Source organism: Anopheles funestus, chromosome X (genome assembly GCF_943734845.2).
Source record: "Anopheles funestus chromosome X, idAnoFuneDA-416_04, whole genome shotgun sequence".
Taxonomy (NCBI): domain Eukaryota; kingdom Metazoa; phylum Arthropoda; class Insecta; order Diptera; family Culicidae; genus Anopheles; species Anopheles funestus.
The window spans coordinates 12,685,291-12,705,087 of NC_064597.1; the positions used below are offsets into that span (position 1 = coordinate 12,685,291).

At 45.7% G+C, this 19,797-nt stretch overlaps 1 protein-coding gene across 6 annotated transcripts; it reads right to left on the bottom strand.

Annotated features, from left to right (window-relative positions):
- Nucleotides 1–66: 66 nt before the first annotated feature.
- Nucleotides 67–17,735, bottom strand: LOC125769964 (AMP deaminase 2). 6 transcript variants are annotated; one of them, XM_049439088.1, is made up of 7 exons: nt 17,620–17,735; nt 14,474–14,879; nt 5,625–5,844; nt 3,801–4,096; nt 1,688–2,519; nt 1,034–1,619; nt 67–946 (listed from the first exon to the last, which is right to left on the bottom strand). In XM_049439088.1, the coding sequence occupies exons 2-7, from the start codon at nt 14,565–14,567 to the stop codon at nt 656–658; spliced, it is 2,319 nt and encodes a 772-aa protein (XP_049295045.1). In that variant the 5' UTR covers nt 14,568–14,879; nt 17,620–17,735; the 3' UTR covers nt 67–655. The 6 variants fall into 6 exon arrangements, with proteins under 6 accessions (XP_049295045.1, XP_049295061.1, XP_049295053.1 ...); XM_049439104.1 differs by having other exon boundaries at nt 14,474–14,830; nt 17,620–17,725; XM_049439096.1 differs by having other exon boundaries at nt 14,474–14,833; nt 17,620–17,724.
- Nucleotides 17,736–19,797: the final 2,062 nt, after the last annotated feature.

Genomic DNA, 19,797 nt, shown 5'->3' on the forward strand with positions numbered 1-19,797 from the left:
TCTTCATATATATATATATGTATATAGATATATATTTCTATATATATATAGATCTCTATAGATATATAGATTTATATATAAATAGTTTATCTTTATTAACTGCTATATAATATGTGTGTTTGTTTCTATTTCATTTGCGATTGGTTCCTAATGATTTGGTTTTTTTTTATTGAAAATTACAATTAATGAGAGTTGTCGACCCGATTGCTAGCGGAAAAGGAAACGGCGACGGAGACCGACAGTGGCCTCCCTAACCTGGAAACGGAGGTTGTCCAATTTCATCCGTAGCTTAACGAACGTACCAGCTTTAAAAGAGCCATTGGTTTGGTCTAGTATGAAGGCTCTCGCAACAAGAACAAGAAGATGAAAAAAGAACAATGAGCACGCGCACACACACACACAGTCACAAGAAACGCATGAAACCATCGATATAAGCCGTGGAGGTGTACCATGTTATCACAACGATAGTCCTTGTACATACACGCACAACACCGTCACAGCCCGCCGCAAACAGTTGAATAAAAAGGCCCAAGTGGGGCTTAATAGAACGAGTTGTAAAGAGAGAGAGACAGAGAGATATAGAAAGAGAAAAGAGAGAATGCGCAACGGATAGAAAGGACGGGAGCCAGCGAATGTGCGTTTTCTTGGTGTGATTTTACTGTTGTGCGGCGTACTGCATCTTTTGCTCATTGTTCACCTTGAAGATATTGGCCAGCTCGTCTAGCAGTGACTCGTACCGGAAGGCGACCCGTATGTCCGGGACGTTCGTGCGGGTAATGTCGTTACCGGCCACACCTTCACGCGTATAGTTCGGTCCAAGCCAGTGCTGTTTCATCTTGTGCGGGAACCCAGACATAAGCACACTGTTCCGTGCCAGTTCGCACATATCGCACGAGCTAAGCTTCCACACCTGTGCTGCAATGCTGTACTCCTCCATCAGTGGTTCCTGGTGGGCAAACGCACACAAACACACACAGAAAGATTAATAGAAGCCACTCTACTGACTTTCGAGGAGGTTGACAGTTGACGTTACCTTGGTGTAGTGAAACTGGAGCGGATCGTCAGTGGAGAGCGATACGACCAGCCCACGGGCTAGATACTCCGGGAACGGATTGCGATCATAGTTCAGAAACAGTGAGTTGTTTGATAGCGGTGACATCGCAATACCAATCTGTGCGAGATAGTAAAGATACTGCAGTACCGGCACCTTGCGCAGCAGCAAACCGTGCGAGATGTTCTCCGCCATCAGGTAGCCGCAGACGAGATGCTGTACCGGGCCGGCCTCACCACAGTGCGGCCGTAGCACGAACGTGTTCATGCCGCGTGCCGCCCGAAAATGGTTCAGTACGGTCATGTTCGCGTACATGTAGTAAATGTAGTAGGCGTACGGTGGATTCTCCTCGTCCGTCCACTGGGCCGGCGGTGTCACATCCCCATCGAACAGTGGGTTCTCCGGCTTCGACTCATCGTCTACCGAGTCGAACCCGATCACGTACTGCAGGAAGGTGTGTATTTCCGGATGTTTGCTCGGGTTGTTGGTCGCCTCGAACAGGGGTTTGAACACGTTGTCCAGAATCTGCTGGAACGAGGTCATCAGTTGATTCGTCTTAAAGATATCACTGTGAAGCGAAACAAAACCAGATTAGAAGGGGGAGACACCAAACCGTGCTAGGTAAGCCTAACTTACTAGAGACGCGGTATCTGTATCAACCAGCGGATGTTGTCCGAGTACACGTTACCGTCAATTGCCCACTTGGCCAACTTGTACCATTCGTCCGGCGATTTGCCGTAGATTGATAGTCGCAGCTCGGCATTCTGGTACTTGCTTTCCTCGAAATCGCTCGCTACCTCCTTGATAATGTTCGCAAAGTACTTGCCGTTCAGGTAGTTGTCCGTCTTGAGGAAGACCTCGCGCAATCGCGACTCACCGATCGGATTGTACTTTGCGTTGAATTTGTCGAACCGATGGAAGGTGTTACGGTCGGCATGCACATCCAGCATGTCCACGGTCAGATCGTACGTGGTCAGATTCATCGACTGAAAGACCTGCGCGAGTGTCATCGGTGTACCCTTGGTAACCGTCACCACCTCGTCCGCACTATTTTTCAGCGTCTTCTTGATGAAGCGTAGCAAATGCTTCTGGTTCATGCAGCTGGCCGCATGGATGTGCGTGTCCACCTTGCGGATGTTATAGAAGTCACGGTGCGGTACCGCCTTCTGCGATGCAAGCTCACGCAGTTCGTTCAACAGGACGTGCAGCTGAAACTTGGAGTACAAGTAGCTGAGCCGGCGGTAGCAGAATGATTTGAGCGGCCCGTCCGCAATCATCGAACACATCATCTGCATGTCCTGTACAAAGTCGGGCAGACGTGTGTAATGGTAGGGAAGCGGTTCCGTTGTGTCTGTGGTTGGGAACACCTCAAACACCCCGTTAACCGGTCGGATGCTGTAATTCAGATCCTCCGGTATTTCCACGACCCACGGTGACTGAGTGCTCTGGGGCGGATTCACTGGATGGTCTGCGAAGATGAGCACGGAAGGTGCAATTTTTGATAAAAAAGGGAAAGAAGCAAAAAAGAAAACAACATTAATTTTAAATAATGTAATATCATTCGGCGTAGCGCAGCATAGCCACAAGGCACGCTAAGTCGACAGCTATCAGTAAATGGTCAACACCATCTGCACGAATCTCATTGCACTGATGGAGCTGATCAGCTGCGCACATTCACACGGGGGGTTTACTATCGCATTCTCTCATGGCACTCATTCTCTTCACGTGTCTTATCATGGATGCTCACACGTTTTACGAGCGATTAGATTACAGCACTATAAAAAAACAACAGGCTATTGTATAACTACCGTATTACACTGACTTGCGAGAACTACCATGATGTCGCTATACATCAACCAGATCAACAACAAAACACAACGATGGAACTGTTAGGTGCAGGGCTTATACAGCACTAGAATCCGAAATGGGATAGGGTGTTGTAGTTGTGTCGGATTGCCAACTTCCAACAAATTGCCAATTGCCAAATCGGGTTCAATGTTCGGGATATAGTGCATTTAGCAGTGCTATCAATCCATCATTATACCACGATGGGAAAGCAAATAGAAAAAGTAAACGATACCAATGGAAATGTATAAACCGTTCAGAAGAGAGATGGCAGAAAACAGAAAACAAAACGGGCAAAACGAGTATGTTAGGCAGGAACAGAAAACAGAGAGAAATTTAAATGATCAAAAACAAAAATTAAAGAAAAAAAAAACAACCCAAACACGAACATATTTCAACATCTAAACAAAACTAGAAAAAAAGTAAGGAGAATAGATAAAGAAAACAAAACATGAGGAAAAAGTAGCTTGACAACAAGAAAGGAAATAAAAAATAGGAACAAAAAAGGTAAAAATATACAACAACTAACCAGTACGGTGAAAGAAACCGCAAAAAAAGTCACGAAAGGGGTGCACACATTAAGAAGGTGACGTATATTGTACGTAGCGCAGGGGCAGAAGTGTGCGCATGTTGAAAAAAAAAAGAATAAAAAATAGATATACAAAAAAAGAAAAAGGAAAAATAGATAAAGCAGTAGAGTAAAACGTAAAAAAGGAAGGTATTGAATAAGTAGTTGAAAAAACCTACTCGAACAGGGAATACAGGGAATAGAACAGTGTGTTGCCAAATAGAGTACTACGCGCTTGAAATAACTAAGTGTAGAATAGTTTTGCTGTAGGTTTGAAAAGTTTGTTTTATGTTTTAGTTGTCTACGGGAACCTTTGGGCCACAAGGAATTACTTACCAGCGATGGATTTACGTTCCTGGTGCGTGATCGTACTTGAATGTGTCGACTTCAGGAAGCGTGCCGTCGTCTGCGGAAAGCATTGGTGCGAGTTGCGCATATACTTCTCGCGTAGCTCCAGCGCCTTTACCAGCAACGTGGAGGCCCGTTCGAGATCGTCCAACGGTACGCCGCTGGTGTCCTCGCCCGAGATCGACACTCGCTGGAAGTGGGCAACGAAGTCATGTTCGTCGAACGGTAGCTGCTCGTCCGGATGTACTTCCGGCGCAATCGAGTGCCGATCTTGCTCCATTACTCTGAGAGTTGGAAGATCGAAACAGATATAGAGAGAGAGAGAGGGGGAAAGAGATGGTCAATACCAGAAGAAAATTTAACTACTGTCGGAGATCACGAAGGATGCACGGGATGAACTGCACGAATCGAGCTGTACGGCAGCACTGAGAGCGATACTGTTCCAGCGTCACCTTCATCACCAAGCAGATTAATCGAACGAGCCGTAGGAGGAAGGAAAGGAAGGGGATGGAACATAAACGGTGTATTAGCTCTCAACAGTCACGGATCGATTGGTTAATTGATCGGTCAATCGATTTTCCAATTCACTAATTATCAGCACCACTCCGGTAATTGCGTCGGAAGCTATCAGCACCAAGGGCTCAGTCGAGCGAAAGTTGGCGATGCAAAAATAGAAATGCGTATAGAATTGCAGGAATATACTCCGACACACACACGCACACGCATGCACACAAACTAACCACATACAAGTAAACAAGGCAGAAGTTTCTTGCTGACAAGGATGTAGGGGCCCGTTATCCGTGTCGGTTGAAGCGAACTGATGTGGTGCGGCGATGCTGAAGGTGACGATACTGGATGCGCCGTTATCGCTTCGGGCTCACCGTGCAGCCCATTTGTGTATTGCATGATGCTTATCAGTAGGCTGATGAAGTGAGTAAGAGGCTTCCCGCTAAATCTGCCACTCCACTCGAAGTGATTTTCCACTAAGATCCAGAGCTATAATCTATCTATGTAGGACATTCTGGAAGATCTCTCCAACAAGTAGAACAGCAATAGCATACACCGAACCTAAGCAGATCCCTTTCGGACAGCCATTTTTTCGTATCGATAGCACTGCCCAACATTGGCAACGTTTGGCAAAGTGGTGTCAGCTACTAGAGACCTCCCTGGAATGGTCCTGCACGACCGAATAGACACTTCGTACTGCTGCATGGAGCTGGTACCGTCCGTGTTCTTGGAGCTCGTGTAGTTTAAATTGGATTAAGTGTCCACCTTGCCCATTTTGGGGGAGGGGACCAGCAAACCAACAACAGTAGCAACCAAAAATGAGCCAAAAACAACACCAACGCATCATAATGACACATTCTACTTCCGAATGCGAGCTAGTCCTTCCGCACGCCAATGAGGATTGGCAGGTGGGCCCGTCTGTGTTTGCGTGCGGTCATACTCAGCTGCCACTCAAATCGTCACTAGGGGAAACTCCGTGCTTGGGAGTTTGGTGGAAACGATGATGAAACGCAGTAATAGGCAAGGAGTATATCTACACCCGAGAATATGCCGTAACGCGACAGTTACTTTCCCTATCCCGGCATACTGACAGCCTGCCTGGACACGTGCCGAGCTAAAAATGAAACGCCATCGCATGCAATGGCTTCCCGGTTGCGGTGAACGCAAAATCGCCATCGCTCATCTTAGGTTCGACACCTAAGATTGGACGACACCGATTGCTGATTACGGGCGTCCATTCCTTCCAGCAGGTAAACGGTGTTGCGTAATGCTGTCACAACTCTATTTTTTTTTCTCAATACTTACTTGGCGTTTAGCTGTCGTTGAAGCTGAAGCTTCTTCTCGATCTGCTCGATCGGGAACTGTGGAACTTCGTACGGGGCCGATATTTCATTGGGCAGCACACCAACAATATCCTCCTGGGATAGGCTAAGCGCTCCGCTTAGCACTCCACCGCCGCCTCCAACTCCTCCTCCTCCACCGCCGCCACCTCCCGCATGACCTGCCGGAGACTCATTGCCCTGTACTGTGGATGAAACAAGAGCAACGATATGAGTATAACCTGCAAGATAAGAACCACTACACAGTATCTCCAGGGTAAAAAAAACAGGACCCAAAACATTGTGCGTACCCTCAACTCCAATATCTTCGACATCATCCAGCGACAACGGTGCAAGCGAAAACGTTGCCTTTGCATCCGCTGCCAAGCGCGACTGTTTCATCGTTTCCATAATTTTCTGATCCTCCAGCACCTGTAGTAAGGTGCGCGAATCTTGCTTGTTAAAATTAATTTCCCGTTTGCGGTACATTGCCGAAAAGGAAAAATAACACTATTCGTAATAAAAAAAACACACACACGTCCGGTAACATCAACAGTTCGCAATGGACTGGTACGCTCCGCAAGAGTGCGGATCAGTCGGGATCGATAGAATCGTAGACGTGTTTGATCAACGGCCAAACAAATCACCGCGTTCGATCGTGCTGTGATGAAGTGTTGGCAGCCGCCAGTCGGCTATATTTCCAATGTCTGCGCCCTCCTCTGTTCCATGCACTGCCGACGCAGTAATCGGCGAAGGCAAACAGGATGGTTGAGCGATAGAGATGAGCACGTAGTGAGCATCGTTGATAAGAAGTCCGTTTGGGTCTTCTGATTAGGATGGTATGGGTATACGCATACATACTGTGTCAGTATGCGTCAAGCGCAAACGTTGTAAAGGAGTCGCAGGGTGAAGCATTACAGCTAGATAGGTACTTCCTGATAGGGAAATCAGTAAGACCCACCATAGGCACTCGAGTTGGCTGTAGAACACGATTGTTGAGGCCATTATGAAATGTGTTTCGTACCATTTTGTTTTGCCGAAGAGTCGATGCCCCGCGGATGATACTGTAACACGTTAAAAGCATGAGCTATGGGTAATAACCTGTGGTTTATTACCACTTTCATTTTCTTGACATTTATGCCATATTCTTTCTCACTCTCTCTCTCTTACTTTTTCTGAGCTACTTTACGTACTATTTCTGTGATTTTTTCGGAGATCATTAGCATCAGTGCCGGAGGAAACTCTGTTTCGGCTAAAGATCTACTATAGTGGCGTACACGCCCCCAAGATAGTCACGCATACACTAGCACCAACAACTAACCTTCCGGTGAGAAGTAATCGTTGAGCAGGATGGCGGGTGATCGTGGTGACATGATGATCGCCGGATCCGGTTGATCGAAGGATGAGTTCATATCACACTTGAGCAGTACGCCACGGGCACTCATTTCTGCTGTTTCTGATCTGCCTTTCTTACACCTGAATATGAATATCTATTACCACAAACTCACACACGCACACAACAAACACTCCCAAAAACCTGGAACTGTTGATGGCAGATCGACGGAATATTACCGTGTCAGTGTCAATGTGCCGGAAGTGACGGGTCGAGCAACCGTGCCAAAGCAAACAAAGCAAATACACAAACACTTTACTGTGTCGTTCGCTTGCTTTCAGCAAGATGGACGCGGTACGCTACGGTACCTAACGCAATGGGTCACCAATATCTCGCTGACACACCGTACTGGGCGGAAGATCTTAACGCGAACAAATAATCACAACCAGACCGGACTGGCATGCGGACTACTACTGAAACCCGTCCGATCCCGTGTGCGCCGGTTTCGTGAGCACGCAAAAACTGATCCACAAACAAGACGATTCGGGAAGATTTGTGTGTTTTTTTTGTTTTTATCGTGGGAGATGATGCTGGGGCGTCACACAGTATAGTCCCTTTACGGCCACGGATGTGTTTGTATAGGGGCGCAAAACCGAGAGAGCTGGTTCGGTGCCAATGACCAGGCACAGGAACCAAGTGTTACGATGGGGTAAGACACAAACAGATACAGCGGGAGAGTCCGATCCGTTGGAGGTTACTCGGGTGCGAAGCACTAAATTTAGATCTCGTGTCCTCCCCGCCGCGTTGTGTCTCGTGTTTTCGTCCCACCACCCTGGTTACTGGTAAAAGCGGGGTCCCCAGCGGTAGATGTGGAGGACGGATGGTCGGTTTGACGTGAAAAAAAAACGGTCTGAACCGTCCGAACTGAGTTGCTAGATACGGCCGGCTAGTCAGAGTGACTCCTCGCTCACACGCGCACTGTATTTGAACCACTTTGGTACACGGTTTGGCGGTGTTCTGGTTATAATCCCGGAGTCGTCTAATTTCTCCAACAGCTCCAACGCTTGTTGCACCGTCCGACCAAACGACTGACCGTTACTGACCAACTGGTTCTGTTGGTAGGCGGCGATCGCACACGCGCAATTAGCGTCGATAAGATAATTTTATTATCACCCTGTTTGTTGGATGGAGCACCGTATTGCACACACAGGTCGGATCTCACCGGCTTATCTTTGTGCGGCGATTGAAGGTATCTAGATCGACCAATCTCTGAGCACAAAAACGACCCCCTTCTTTTTCTGCGGACGGTGTGGGGCATGTGTGAGGTGAGGTGTGAGGCAGAACTTTCCCCGAGGCCGCATCTTCCTCACACAGCCGGGCGCACAAAAGCCATTTTGTTTGAGAAGCGTACACCGTGCACGTGTGTTTGCAACTATCCAAGTCCACTTATCAGTATGGGCAATTCGTTTCCGAGACACATCTTCCGCCACTACCCTGCGCTGAAATGCAAATAGGCACCCGGTAGCTGCTAGTGTCAGCACCGCTTTTTTTACGTAATCTGGCCAGCAGCTAATCGCCCGTACGATGCGACTAGCAGTAGCAGACAGGCTACCTGTGTGCTGGAGCACATATTTCTCCCAGTACCGATGAGTGGCCGGATCGTGAGATGTGACAGAAAACTGGTGAAGGTGTATGTCTACGTACTACCGAGTACGAAATCGGTACCAACGGTACGAATGTTGCCTCCGGAGAGTACCTCTCCAAAATTCTTCGCACGCCATACTGATGATACGCGACCAGTGGGAACTGCTAACCCCTACTGGTAGATGCACCAAAATCGAGTCATCGAAACTCGGAGTTCGGTTTTCGCGTACCTTCGCGTATGCTCTAACGCCTAGCTGGCCAGTTGTTGGGGACTTCACCCCTTCGGCACTCTTCGCAAAGGCTTCCAGCAGTATAAATAACGTGACACACGCGGCTTGCCGGTTTGTACCAGTGCTAGGAGTTATTGATAAAACATTCTCCTGCCAGAATTGCGATGCGACTCTCACGGTGTACGGTGCAGGCCAGCAAGAAAAAAGGAGGTCATAATGTATCATATGTTTTGATGAGGTTCTACCAACAATCCGTGGTTGCTTGTGTTGTAGTCTATGTATCCGGCAAAAATAGCACCAAAATACGACTATCAGTGAGGAGGCGATTTTATGAATGAACTGAAACTATGAAAGACATCCGTTCGATGTCGTCGAAGGGTATTCGCTTGAGATGGAGTCAGTGAATCTAACTTGGAGACCAAATACGCGGTCGCTTAGACCCTCGCCGGTTTGGGGGGGGCCTCGAAGAACGGAAATGGGAATGAATGTTGGTAGCAGAAGAAAACCTTGCTCCTAGCCACACGGTGGTATGGGAAAGGGACTCCGTTTTCGAACTAATTCATTGTCTCATGATCGAATCAATGCATCTTTAAAGCGTTTTCCTACTAATCACAACAATATTATTTTATGTTATTATGCCATAGAAAATATGCCATAATTGTAAGAACGGATTTGATGGAGAGAGACAAAGAGATGTTCAATAACGATCGTGAGATAAGGAGAAATTAGGATCAGTAGCGATCGGGCAGCAATACGCGTAAGTTATGCAAAAAAAAAGCTTTCGATACAATGCGGTTTGTGCCAAAAAGTGGCGTCCTTTGGTGATGAGAATTTTATGACATTTAAAGAATGTTTAGTAACAACAATTTGTGTATTAAAACAGTGAAGATTTGTTTGGCACGTGTTTAAATTGTTGCCGGCGTCGGCTTGGGTTGTGTCAGCGTCACCTCTCGTGTTAGTGCAAGTGTAAGTGAAAGAAGAAGGCCATTGTTTAAAAGAAAATTGGCCCCAAAATCACAAACTGTTTTATCTTCCAAAAGCAAATGCAAAATTTTCATCGCTGATTGCATTTTAAACCCATTTGAGATTTCTTTTGCAAGTAAAAGACTGTACAAAGCTCGAAAAAACGATTGAACAAAGTGAAAGACGCTATGTGCAGGTGTAACGAGGTAGTGCGTTTGTCTCTTTTGACCTGTTTGAACTCTTTTGACACTTCACAAAACATCAATGCCGGACTGTTCTATCCATCAATGCTCCGCTACCGGTAGTCGTGTTGGTAGTGGTGAAGCGATAACACGATTTGTTCGATCTTTCGCTTACCTGCACAGGCAGGTGCTTGCGTTCTTACTCCTACGTTCTAAGTTATCGTTGTGTGTGAGAGCGAAGGAATTTTAAAATTAGTGCGTGTTACTATGCGTGTACTAAACTTGAAAATTATTTGCATTTGTGTTGTGTGGTGTAATTGTGCCAAAGAGTTTAATCTTAAAACCATGGCATAAACTTGTTTTTTGATCATAACCTCCATGTTAGCTTGAGTGATGTTCATGTTTCAATGAGCTAATACGTTTTTAAAGCGCATTAAAATGTGTTAAAATGCTTTTAAATTGCATTAAAAATGCAAGTTTTGGTGTTTTTTTTGTTGAAAAAAAAATATATATATGTCCATTTCTCAACTAGCTTTCTGCTTATTTCTGATTTTCTATTTTCTGATTTCATCGTGTACTAAAAAATGTGGCCATTGTAGTCAAGTGTGTTGTTTGAAATGTGTCAAAGTGCACTAAGTGTGTATGTGTCTTTGTGCACAAATGCAAGTGTTGGTTATTTTTGGCGCCGAAAATCTATCAAACTATCGTTTACCAAGGTAAGTAAACAACATTCAATTAGAAGTAAGATTTTTAATAGAGGTAATTGATAGGACAGTGTCTGACAGCCGTGAGGCGGCGATGCTAAATGTCTTGTATTTCATCTCTCTTCTTCGCTTTAACGACCTAACAGGTTGCGCTGGGCATTTCTGGCTTACTAGACTTATTTTTACCACGTAGCAGGATAGACAGTCGGGGGACGATCCGGATGGGATTTGAAGCCGGTCCTGTCGTGTGGACCGGCGTTTTTTATCACATACACCACCGGGCCGCGTATTTCATGTAAGGCTCAAAAAAAAGTTTGTCTCAAAGTTCAAGCTCAAAACTCAAGCTCAGGTCCCCTCAGTAGCTATTCCGTCTACGGCATCCAAGGCGCCTCAAAACTCAAGCTCAGGTCCTCCCAATAGCTATTCCGTCTTCGTATTTCATGTAAGGCTCAAAAAAAGTTTGTCTCAAAGTTCAAGCTCACAACTCAAGCTCAGGCTCCTCAGTAGCTATTCCGTCTACGGCATCCAAGGCGCCTCAAAACTCAAGCTCAGGTCCCCCCAATAGCTATTCCGTCTACGGCCTCCAAGGCGCCCTATCCACCGCTGATGATGGAGTTGACTATTCCGTAATGTTGTCCTGCTTTCCGGTTGGAACCTTACACGACACAGCGTCTGTTTTCATACCTTGTCCGACGACAAGCTGATCTACTTACGAACAAAGAAATAAACAGCACACATCCCGACGTCGCATCTTTTGTTGTCTAGTGTTTGCTGGTTTGTTGCGAATTGCGATCTCTCGCGAATATCTTAATGTACAGTGTTGTTGCTTCTTTTTGCATGAGTATGTGTTTGAAAGCGAGCTACGAACGGACGGATAGATGCGAAAGGGAGGAGGTGAGTGGTTGTTTACGCTGAACGAAACCAGGCCACCAACCGGCGTGCTTAGTTGGTAAACTAATTTGTTGTCATTTTTGGTCCTCCACCCTTGCACTCTTCTTCAATACCGTCGGACGGCTTCATGCCTGCATGTCTGTCGACGAATTTTGAGCGTTAAAAAGGACTGGCGAATCTAAATGTGGATAACTTCCGGCAACTGTCATCATACTCTCCATGGTAACACAGGAGCGTCTTGCTTGCCGCGAATGCGCCAAATGCCGGGCGGATATCCCATGAGTCATGTACGGAGGGTGCAGCTGGATGTAAGATAGGTGTATCGAATGTTTTTGTTTTTAGAACACATCACCAACGTCTTGCAAATATACACAGGGCAGGTGATATCGGTACTGCAACAATGTGTTGCGGATACCTCTTCATGTCTAGCTCGCCATCATACCAAAAAAAAAATCCACGTCTTGCTCGTCTTGTGACAATCAACAGCAGTGTGCGGTGTAATTTGATGCTTCAGGTTTAGACATCACTTTCAATTTGCCGTATCCACTCATGTTCATCACACCTTTAAGCGTCCGTGCGCTGATGTTCTTCGGGAGCGCATAGTATATTTTTGGTGGAAAATAACAATTCACCACGAGCGTATTAAATTTCATCATCAATTAATCGGTTTCTAGCAGTGTTTTGCTACGCGCAAAACTCTACCAAATGGTAGTAAAACGAATACCCGTCTAAAACGGTTTGACATTCCCGTAGCGACATTTCAAACCATGTCGGACAGGCAAAAAGACCAGCAAAAAAAAAATGGAATCGTGAAGGTCATTCGCAACGGTCCACATCGTTACGGGGTTTTATTTCTTTTTTGTTTTGTTTTGCTCGATCAAGCGAATTCCAAAATATCGTTACTGTTACCCGGCTAAGCCGGACATGTAAGCTCGCGCATCGATTCGCTTCGCGCTAATTAATGATGCATCGGAAACGGTTCTAGATTAATCATGCTTAGGCACGTCACGCGCGGGAACAGAAACACACCGATCGGTAACAATTAAGCCGTACCGGCAGTGGGCATCGCTGTTTTTTTTTTTGCTTGTTGTTATCCGTTTTTGGCACGAGGGTGGAATTTTTCACCCTATTCGAAAAACAAAAAAAAATACACAAGGGCGACTCTGGTGCACATATGGTTTGGGGACGGTGATATCGAGGATCATCCTGATGGGATAGATTCCACGCCTAGATGCTAATTAATGTACTGTGGGGTTGATATAAGTATATATTTATACGTACATATATTTCAACCATCCCAATTGAACGTTTGCCAAGCGTCATCTAAGCGTGACAAATGGAGACGACGTGAGCGGCTTAACAGCACGCATTCCGTCGGTTGATAATTGCATCGTGCTTGACGCACATAGTTCTTGGTACTCTCAACATGGGTAGAAATTATTTTATTCGAGTTGATGTCCACACAAAACAACAACGAAAAAACAAACAGAACATACCGCTCTGATTGTGTGTTGGAGATACGCTTCGCTGATCCGTATATGGGCGAGGACCTTCTAATTCTTGAAGTATTAAGGCGGAGTTGTGATTTACTTTTACTTCCATTTCGGTGCCCTTATTGGGTACAAGGAATTGAGTATAAATCTTAATTGTAATATCAACAGGGTAGTTAACGATGCAGCTATGGATGATGTACGTCAACGAACTGAACTGGGAAGAAGAAAAAAGATGTACTCTTCTTTGTTCCTCTAATGTCCAAGGTGATCTGTCTTCAAGAAATTGAATTAATAGACCTCTAATTCTGGCTAATAACGTTCAAGATGTGCTGAGGAGAAAGTGTCACTATGTAAATGAGGTTCTCCTAGCACCCATCAGACACCTACCTCAGGTAGGTTATTCAAATGAAGGTTGGCTGGTGATAATGAAGCCCCTTGCTGTCGGCGATGGAATAATCGAAATTAAAAGCTACCGGAGCACTAGAAATGCCGCAAGTCTTCAACCAATCGACCAGTGGTCTCTCTGTGGGATAGGTTACAACACCGCCAACATTCCACACCGTCCGATACGTTATGGCTTGATTAACGGCCCTATTGACCTTTTTATTTCGTTTCGAACCGATACCCGGACACCCTCTAGCTTGATGTCCAATTTCCAGGCCCGGCTTGCATATTGACACAGGCACGTGAAGCGGGCCCACCTTTAGGGTCGGTCGCTTCCAAAAAAATGCTTACGTACGGCTGCTTGCGGGACTATAGGTTCGACTTTAAAGGCCGATAAGATAGCCGCCTCGAAACCGACCGATGTCAGCTGGATTGAGGTGTGTCATTTTGGAACCGGTCCCTCTTCCCGCTGTACAAATATCGTTGGAATGTTTTGGGTCAATAGCAATTCAAAGAACCTGACGACGAACCCCCCCAAACCATTCCTAAATTTAGCTCCCGAACCCTACAGAACAAAGCACTTCGGATGTCGGACGACATCGGGTATACACCGGCTAGCCATTACCTTGCGCATGGGGGGACACCACAACCAACGCTTGTCCCCATTATTTCGTCCAAATGGTCAATCAATTTAATTAGCAAATCGAATGCCGAATCGATTGCAGGTGAGGTAGGATTGTGTGCACGGTATCCCTCGCCTCGGTGCTGGAGGCGAACGTATGGTCGCAAAACTTGACGAATTTTTATTTTCAGCCTGAGGTTGGAGTGGTTTTTTTGTTGTTTTCGGTAAATTTTTCACATCCCCAAAGCGGAGTCCAAAGGAAGGGCATTGTGCCAAAGTTGTACCAGCGTAGTTTGAGGTTAGGTGAAAAATTCTTCCACACTGAGGTCATGCATTTTGGAGCAATTTTTTTTGGGGGAGGTTTTTTAGGAGTTGCGTTGTGTACATACCTGCTTTAAGTTTGGACGTTGTTTCTGCCTCAATTTCCATGTCGATATCGAAGGCGAACCGCTTGCGCGAGTTATAGTCATTGGTGCTGGTCATCGTCTGGATGAATGTTGATCTCTTACTGATGTTTTCCTGGAGTATCAGTTCCAAGGTTCACTTTTGCAGACTAGACAATTACCGCTAAGGGTACTGGTACGTCCAGAAGGAACTGCCACGAACAACTGCAACAGGTTTCACCAAAGCGTTTTGTTTTCTGCACTGAGTTTTGCACACACCTCTATTAGCACCGGGTATTATGTTCACCTTAATTTTTGCTAGCGAGTTACTTATATCCCGCACTATACCTCCAGAACGCTGGACTACTGGAAATGCAACAAATGTGTACGGTCAGCAAAATGTGCACTAAAGCTAGAGAAGATTGGAAGAAGCGAAAGCAATGAACAACACATTCGGACACACGCGATACGACAACAACAAAAAAGCAGACACCGAAAACCGATGGAGTCACCCGGACTGGACGACGCAATTGAGCGAAGTTGGAGTATTTTATCGATTTCCAAGACATTGGTGTCCGGCGTACGGTTTCGTCCAACCGCAACAGCCAAAATGGTCTGAACGGCAGGGAACATTCACCCACAAACCCCGAAAAACCGAACGGCTGCCCACTGGTCCGTGTGATTGCAGGGAGGGATGAAGGGAGTTGGTGGAGAGATGAAGCGTTTACCAGGGAATGGGAAGCCAGGTTGATTGTGTGTTTTCGTTTCTTCGCGCAATATTCTTTGAAGTGTTACCGCACGGTGGGAGGAAAAACAAAAACACCCCTCCCTCCGCCTCTCTCCCCTCCTCACACGGTTCACAACCTCTCTACGCACCAGGAGGGGTGTTGGCCTTCTAGAACCGTCCGTGAACCAGCTACCAAGGGATAAGGATATGCTTACTAGCTCCACAAACCACCGGTGACGACGTCTGGTCACGAATGCGACCGTTGCCAAAGTGTCGTCTTGCCGCTGGCGACGGTCAGTCATTGCTTTTCTCGGGCTGGAGAAACACACCAGCTGCGACGTTTTTTTTTCGTTGCGGGGAATGGATAGGGAGCGGGGTACCGTACCGAGATGAACTGCGTCACCTTTCACTACACATCTTCATTCGTGTACCGCACGAATGGTTATACGGAGCGAATATTTCATGGAGCCGCGCTCTCGCCTCCGGTTTTTTGCGTGCTCTCTATGCTCCACGAAATCTTCTCGGGTGGTTTTTTGTTGCTGTTGTTTGTCAATCTTTCGAGTAGTGTGTTATGTTTTAGTAAATGTTTTATCATCTTTCTCTCATATTCTCACTATAATCATATGGATATCACAAAACCCTTGTCTTTTCTTTATTTTCATATTTTTTTTCACTAAGAAATAATACTGAGAAAGATTGAATCATAACTGATTTATTGAGCTGATGCGTAAGCTTAGTGAGGTTAATTTTTTTCTTCTAAAAATTATCTCATCTATTAATAGATGACGGGCTTTATATACCAACCCGGTTTGAGTGTGTGCGTGTGGTCGCTAAATGTCTTCCTCCGGGACTCCGCGGTGGATTCCGAACAGACCCGTTAGGGACCATGAGAACAAAAGAAACTCGACCGCATGAACTCGCTTTTGCATGACTGGGTTCTCTTTTTTTTTCCTCTCTCTCTCTCTCTCTCTCTCTCTCTCACTCGTATTTAGTGTTTTATTTATTACACATCAAGCGGTTCCACGCATCATTCCCTTATTCTCATCTTATACTCATTTCCACCCATACACAGGCAAACGCATCGTAAATCTTGCTCTCCTTTTTGTTGCTCTTTGTTTTGGTTTGGAATCGCAATGTACTTTCACTTGAACCGGCTATGCTTTATCACAAGGGGTGGCTGAAATCGAAGCTGAACTTTATGTATTTACAGCTGCAAGCTCGAAGAATGAGATGCTGGTTTTTTGTTTGCATTAAAATGTAATAAGGAAGAAATCGTCCCTTTTATTTTTATTAAACGACATGATGGCCATATTTCAAGATGTAAATCATCCCATCAAGTTTTTTTTTGTGTTCGCCCTTACATTTCATTCTGTTCCCTTTAACCTTTGTCTTTTTTTTATTACGACTCGCAGACTGGCAGTATGCAGTGAAATCGGTTTTGCGTACTTCACAAGGTCGTTTGTGGCCCGAACACGCAACATTTCCATGTATGCAGCTGCATGCATACAGCTGTATGCGACATACGTATCCAAATACGCAGAAGAAGAATTTGAACTTCATTAAAGACGCGACACAAAAAAAACAACAACCAAACAATAAACAAACAATCCAAACAACAAAGAGGGTTGTGTGAAGTACAACTGTGCGCGCGTACCACGCACTATCAGCTGATGGACGAATTGGTATTGGTAATCACAACATTAAGCCCACCTATTCTGGTTCTAGCTATTAATTTCGAGACTTTCGCAGGTGCTTGACGGGCACAATACGGGTTCCAAAAACGATTACACACACACGCACACACACACAGAGCCACACGCACAAACACACAGAAATGCAGCTTAAATTGGAGTTCCTTTTTGGTATCGCTTTCATCACCATTTTATGCCGCATTTTGTTTTTTTTTTCTCTCTCTCTCTTTTTGATTGTTGGAATAAAGCGTACTTTTCGGTTGATGGATGGATTTGCAATCGAAGTTAACTGATCGGGTTTTCGTTCGGTGTGGTGCTTCATGCAGTACAAAATGACTTCCACTCACAGCCACGTCCGTACCGTGGATGGAGCTTTTTTTTGGCAGCTTCCGAACAAAAAAAAAGGAAAGGACACGTCGGCAGTGGGTGCACGTAGAGAAGATGCCGAAGAGAAGAAACGAAACACGCACACACGCACACACACGCACACTACCCAAGAGAGCTCCAAAATGAGCAAATCATCAAAACAAACGAAATATATTTGAGGCTAGAGAGCTTTTTTGAGTTTTTAGGGTTTTTTTGGGTTGTAATGTATGCTACCCTCTATCCATGTCTCCATCCCCCAACCCCTCCCGACGCCCCCCTCAATCCATGCGGAAGTGAGTTGAGATGTTTGAGGGTTTGAAAAGGAATGGGTGTTGCAAATAGTGCTTCCCAATGGCTGGACTTCTCACCTTCATCACTTTCCGGTTTTGGGGCCCGGCTGCTTGCTGAGACTTCCGTGCGCTTACTAGCGTGCTCGTTCATGTGTCCGTCTGTCGGTGCGGTTGCTGCTGCTACTCGTACTGCATTCATATACATACGGCCCGCCCGCTTGGTGTGTTGGCGCTACCGTACCGCGACCCCCCTCCCCCTCTCCCCCCCGGCGCTCCCGGTACGGCCACAACATCTGGCTGTGTGTGATGGAGCGAATGGGGCCTGGGGCTCGTTTATTCCTACGGGTTGAACACTTGCGCCTCTAGTGCACGATGCCATTCCCGATCACACACACACACACACGCATACATGGCGGTGTTGATGCGTGGTTTTTTGAATCATCTCGCTTCCACGTACCCCATCGGCATCCAAATCGGTTTGCTGTAATCATACATTTCACACACCGCATTCGGGGATTGATATTTGGTCACAAACAGTTTTGCAAAAAAAACCGGAGTGTGACACGTGTGTGTACACGCGAAGGCGCACGCGTTGGCCCACCGCACCATATATCATCACGCAAGACATACAAACATACAGCAACAGCAGCACGTATATACGCAGAGCGCAAACAGAGCGGAACAACACCTAGAATAAGTAGCTGTTGGTTTATCGAGCACTCTCGGTGCTTAGAAGAGTGTTGAAATAGTACTGTTACACTAAAACGACCAAAGACGATCGAATTGTGTAATTTCCGGTGCGTACCGGTGTGACATATTGAAATTTTACTATTTTTTCTACTTATTTATAAACAGTAAAAGAAAAACAATAAAAAACAAATTAAAAAATCCAATTATTTGCCAAAACAAAGAAAATTAATGTATGTAGCTTTGTACGAAATTAAAAATTTTAATATTCAATACAGTCTGAGTGATTACAGCTTTAAGACGAAAAAGTTCTTTTAGCCATACAAAATCTATGGCATACCCGAGTATGCGGGTTGTAGACTTGAGGGTGTAAATTTGGTTAATGAAGTTTAATTTTTTTTTAATATCTCAAACATATCACATTTTTATCACAGTTTTTTTCAAAGTCATGTAAATATGAACACTTTCTCAAAAATATTTAAATTTAACGCCTCCTGGCCTGCTACCACGTGGGTCGCTCTAGTGCCAAAACCATGAATGCAATCGCACCTTTTAATAGAACGCGTGCACAAAGGCGCCTAACAAAGTTTTAACCCTGCTGTTCATTGCGTGTCGCGCGAATCACACCTTTTTTTTGTTCCCTTTCCACCCCCCTCCCCCCCCCCCCCCTTTTTGTTCAAATCCTATCCCCGTTTCCGTTCTTAGTCTCGCGCACCTTTGAGCGTCGGGTGAGCGGCTCACGTGAGCGGGACGTACGGGCAAAGAGGGTATTTGTTTACCACTTTGTATACGGAGTGCTTGTGCGGCATTGTGGCACCCGGCCCGAACCGTGCTGTAACCGTGGGTTGCCTTGGAAATGGCCAAAAACAACACAGCGCACATAGAAACACATACACCCGCGAGCGGGTTTTTTTTTGCTATATCCTGCTTTAATGTGCTTTTGATTTGTTTTGCGATATGCAAATCACACAGATGCTTGATGTAATCTGGCGGCATGATGTCGCTGTTGACGAAGGCGCGCGCCATTATACATTGTTACGTGTTGTGCGCTGGAAGCTGGCAATCTACACAACACCCAGGCACCGACTTCCCGAAAACCCCAATGGTTATCAAAACTGTAGCAAGTTATATCGTTCGCCCAGCAGTTCGACAAACGTGTTCGATCGTGTTTTATTTGTCGAATGTTGGAAACGCGGGAAACTTCAACATCTTGACACTTATCGCTTATCAACAGCGCATATACTGTTGAGTGCGCAAATAAACCTTGTTATCGGCGTACCTACGCAGATGAGTAATAATTCGTGTTGCAACGTGCATTTCAAAGCTAATACTTGATGACTAAAATGTGCTATTCGAATATCTTGTTCTTCTTCCTTCCGCGAAGACATGGCTAGTTCTCCAATAATTTTGTAGGAGACTCGGTTCAAGGCTGCATCTGATCTCCAACAGGTTCGACTCCACCTGAACCAGTCAACGAGCTCGCTTGGCTCCTCTACCTTCCTGCTGGGGTATGAGTCCAGCATCCTCATCACATGCCCCAGTCATCGTATCCTTCCAGCTTTAACAACC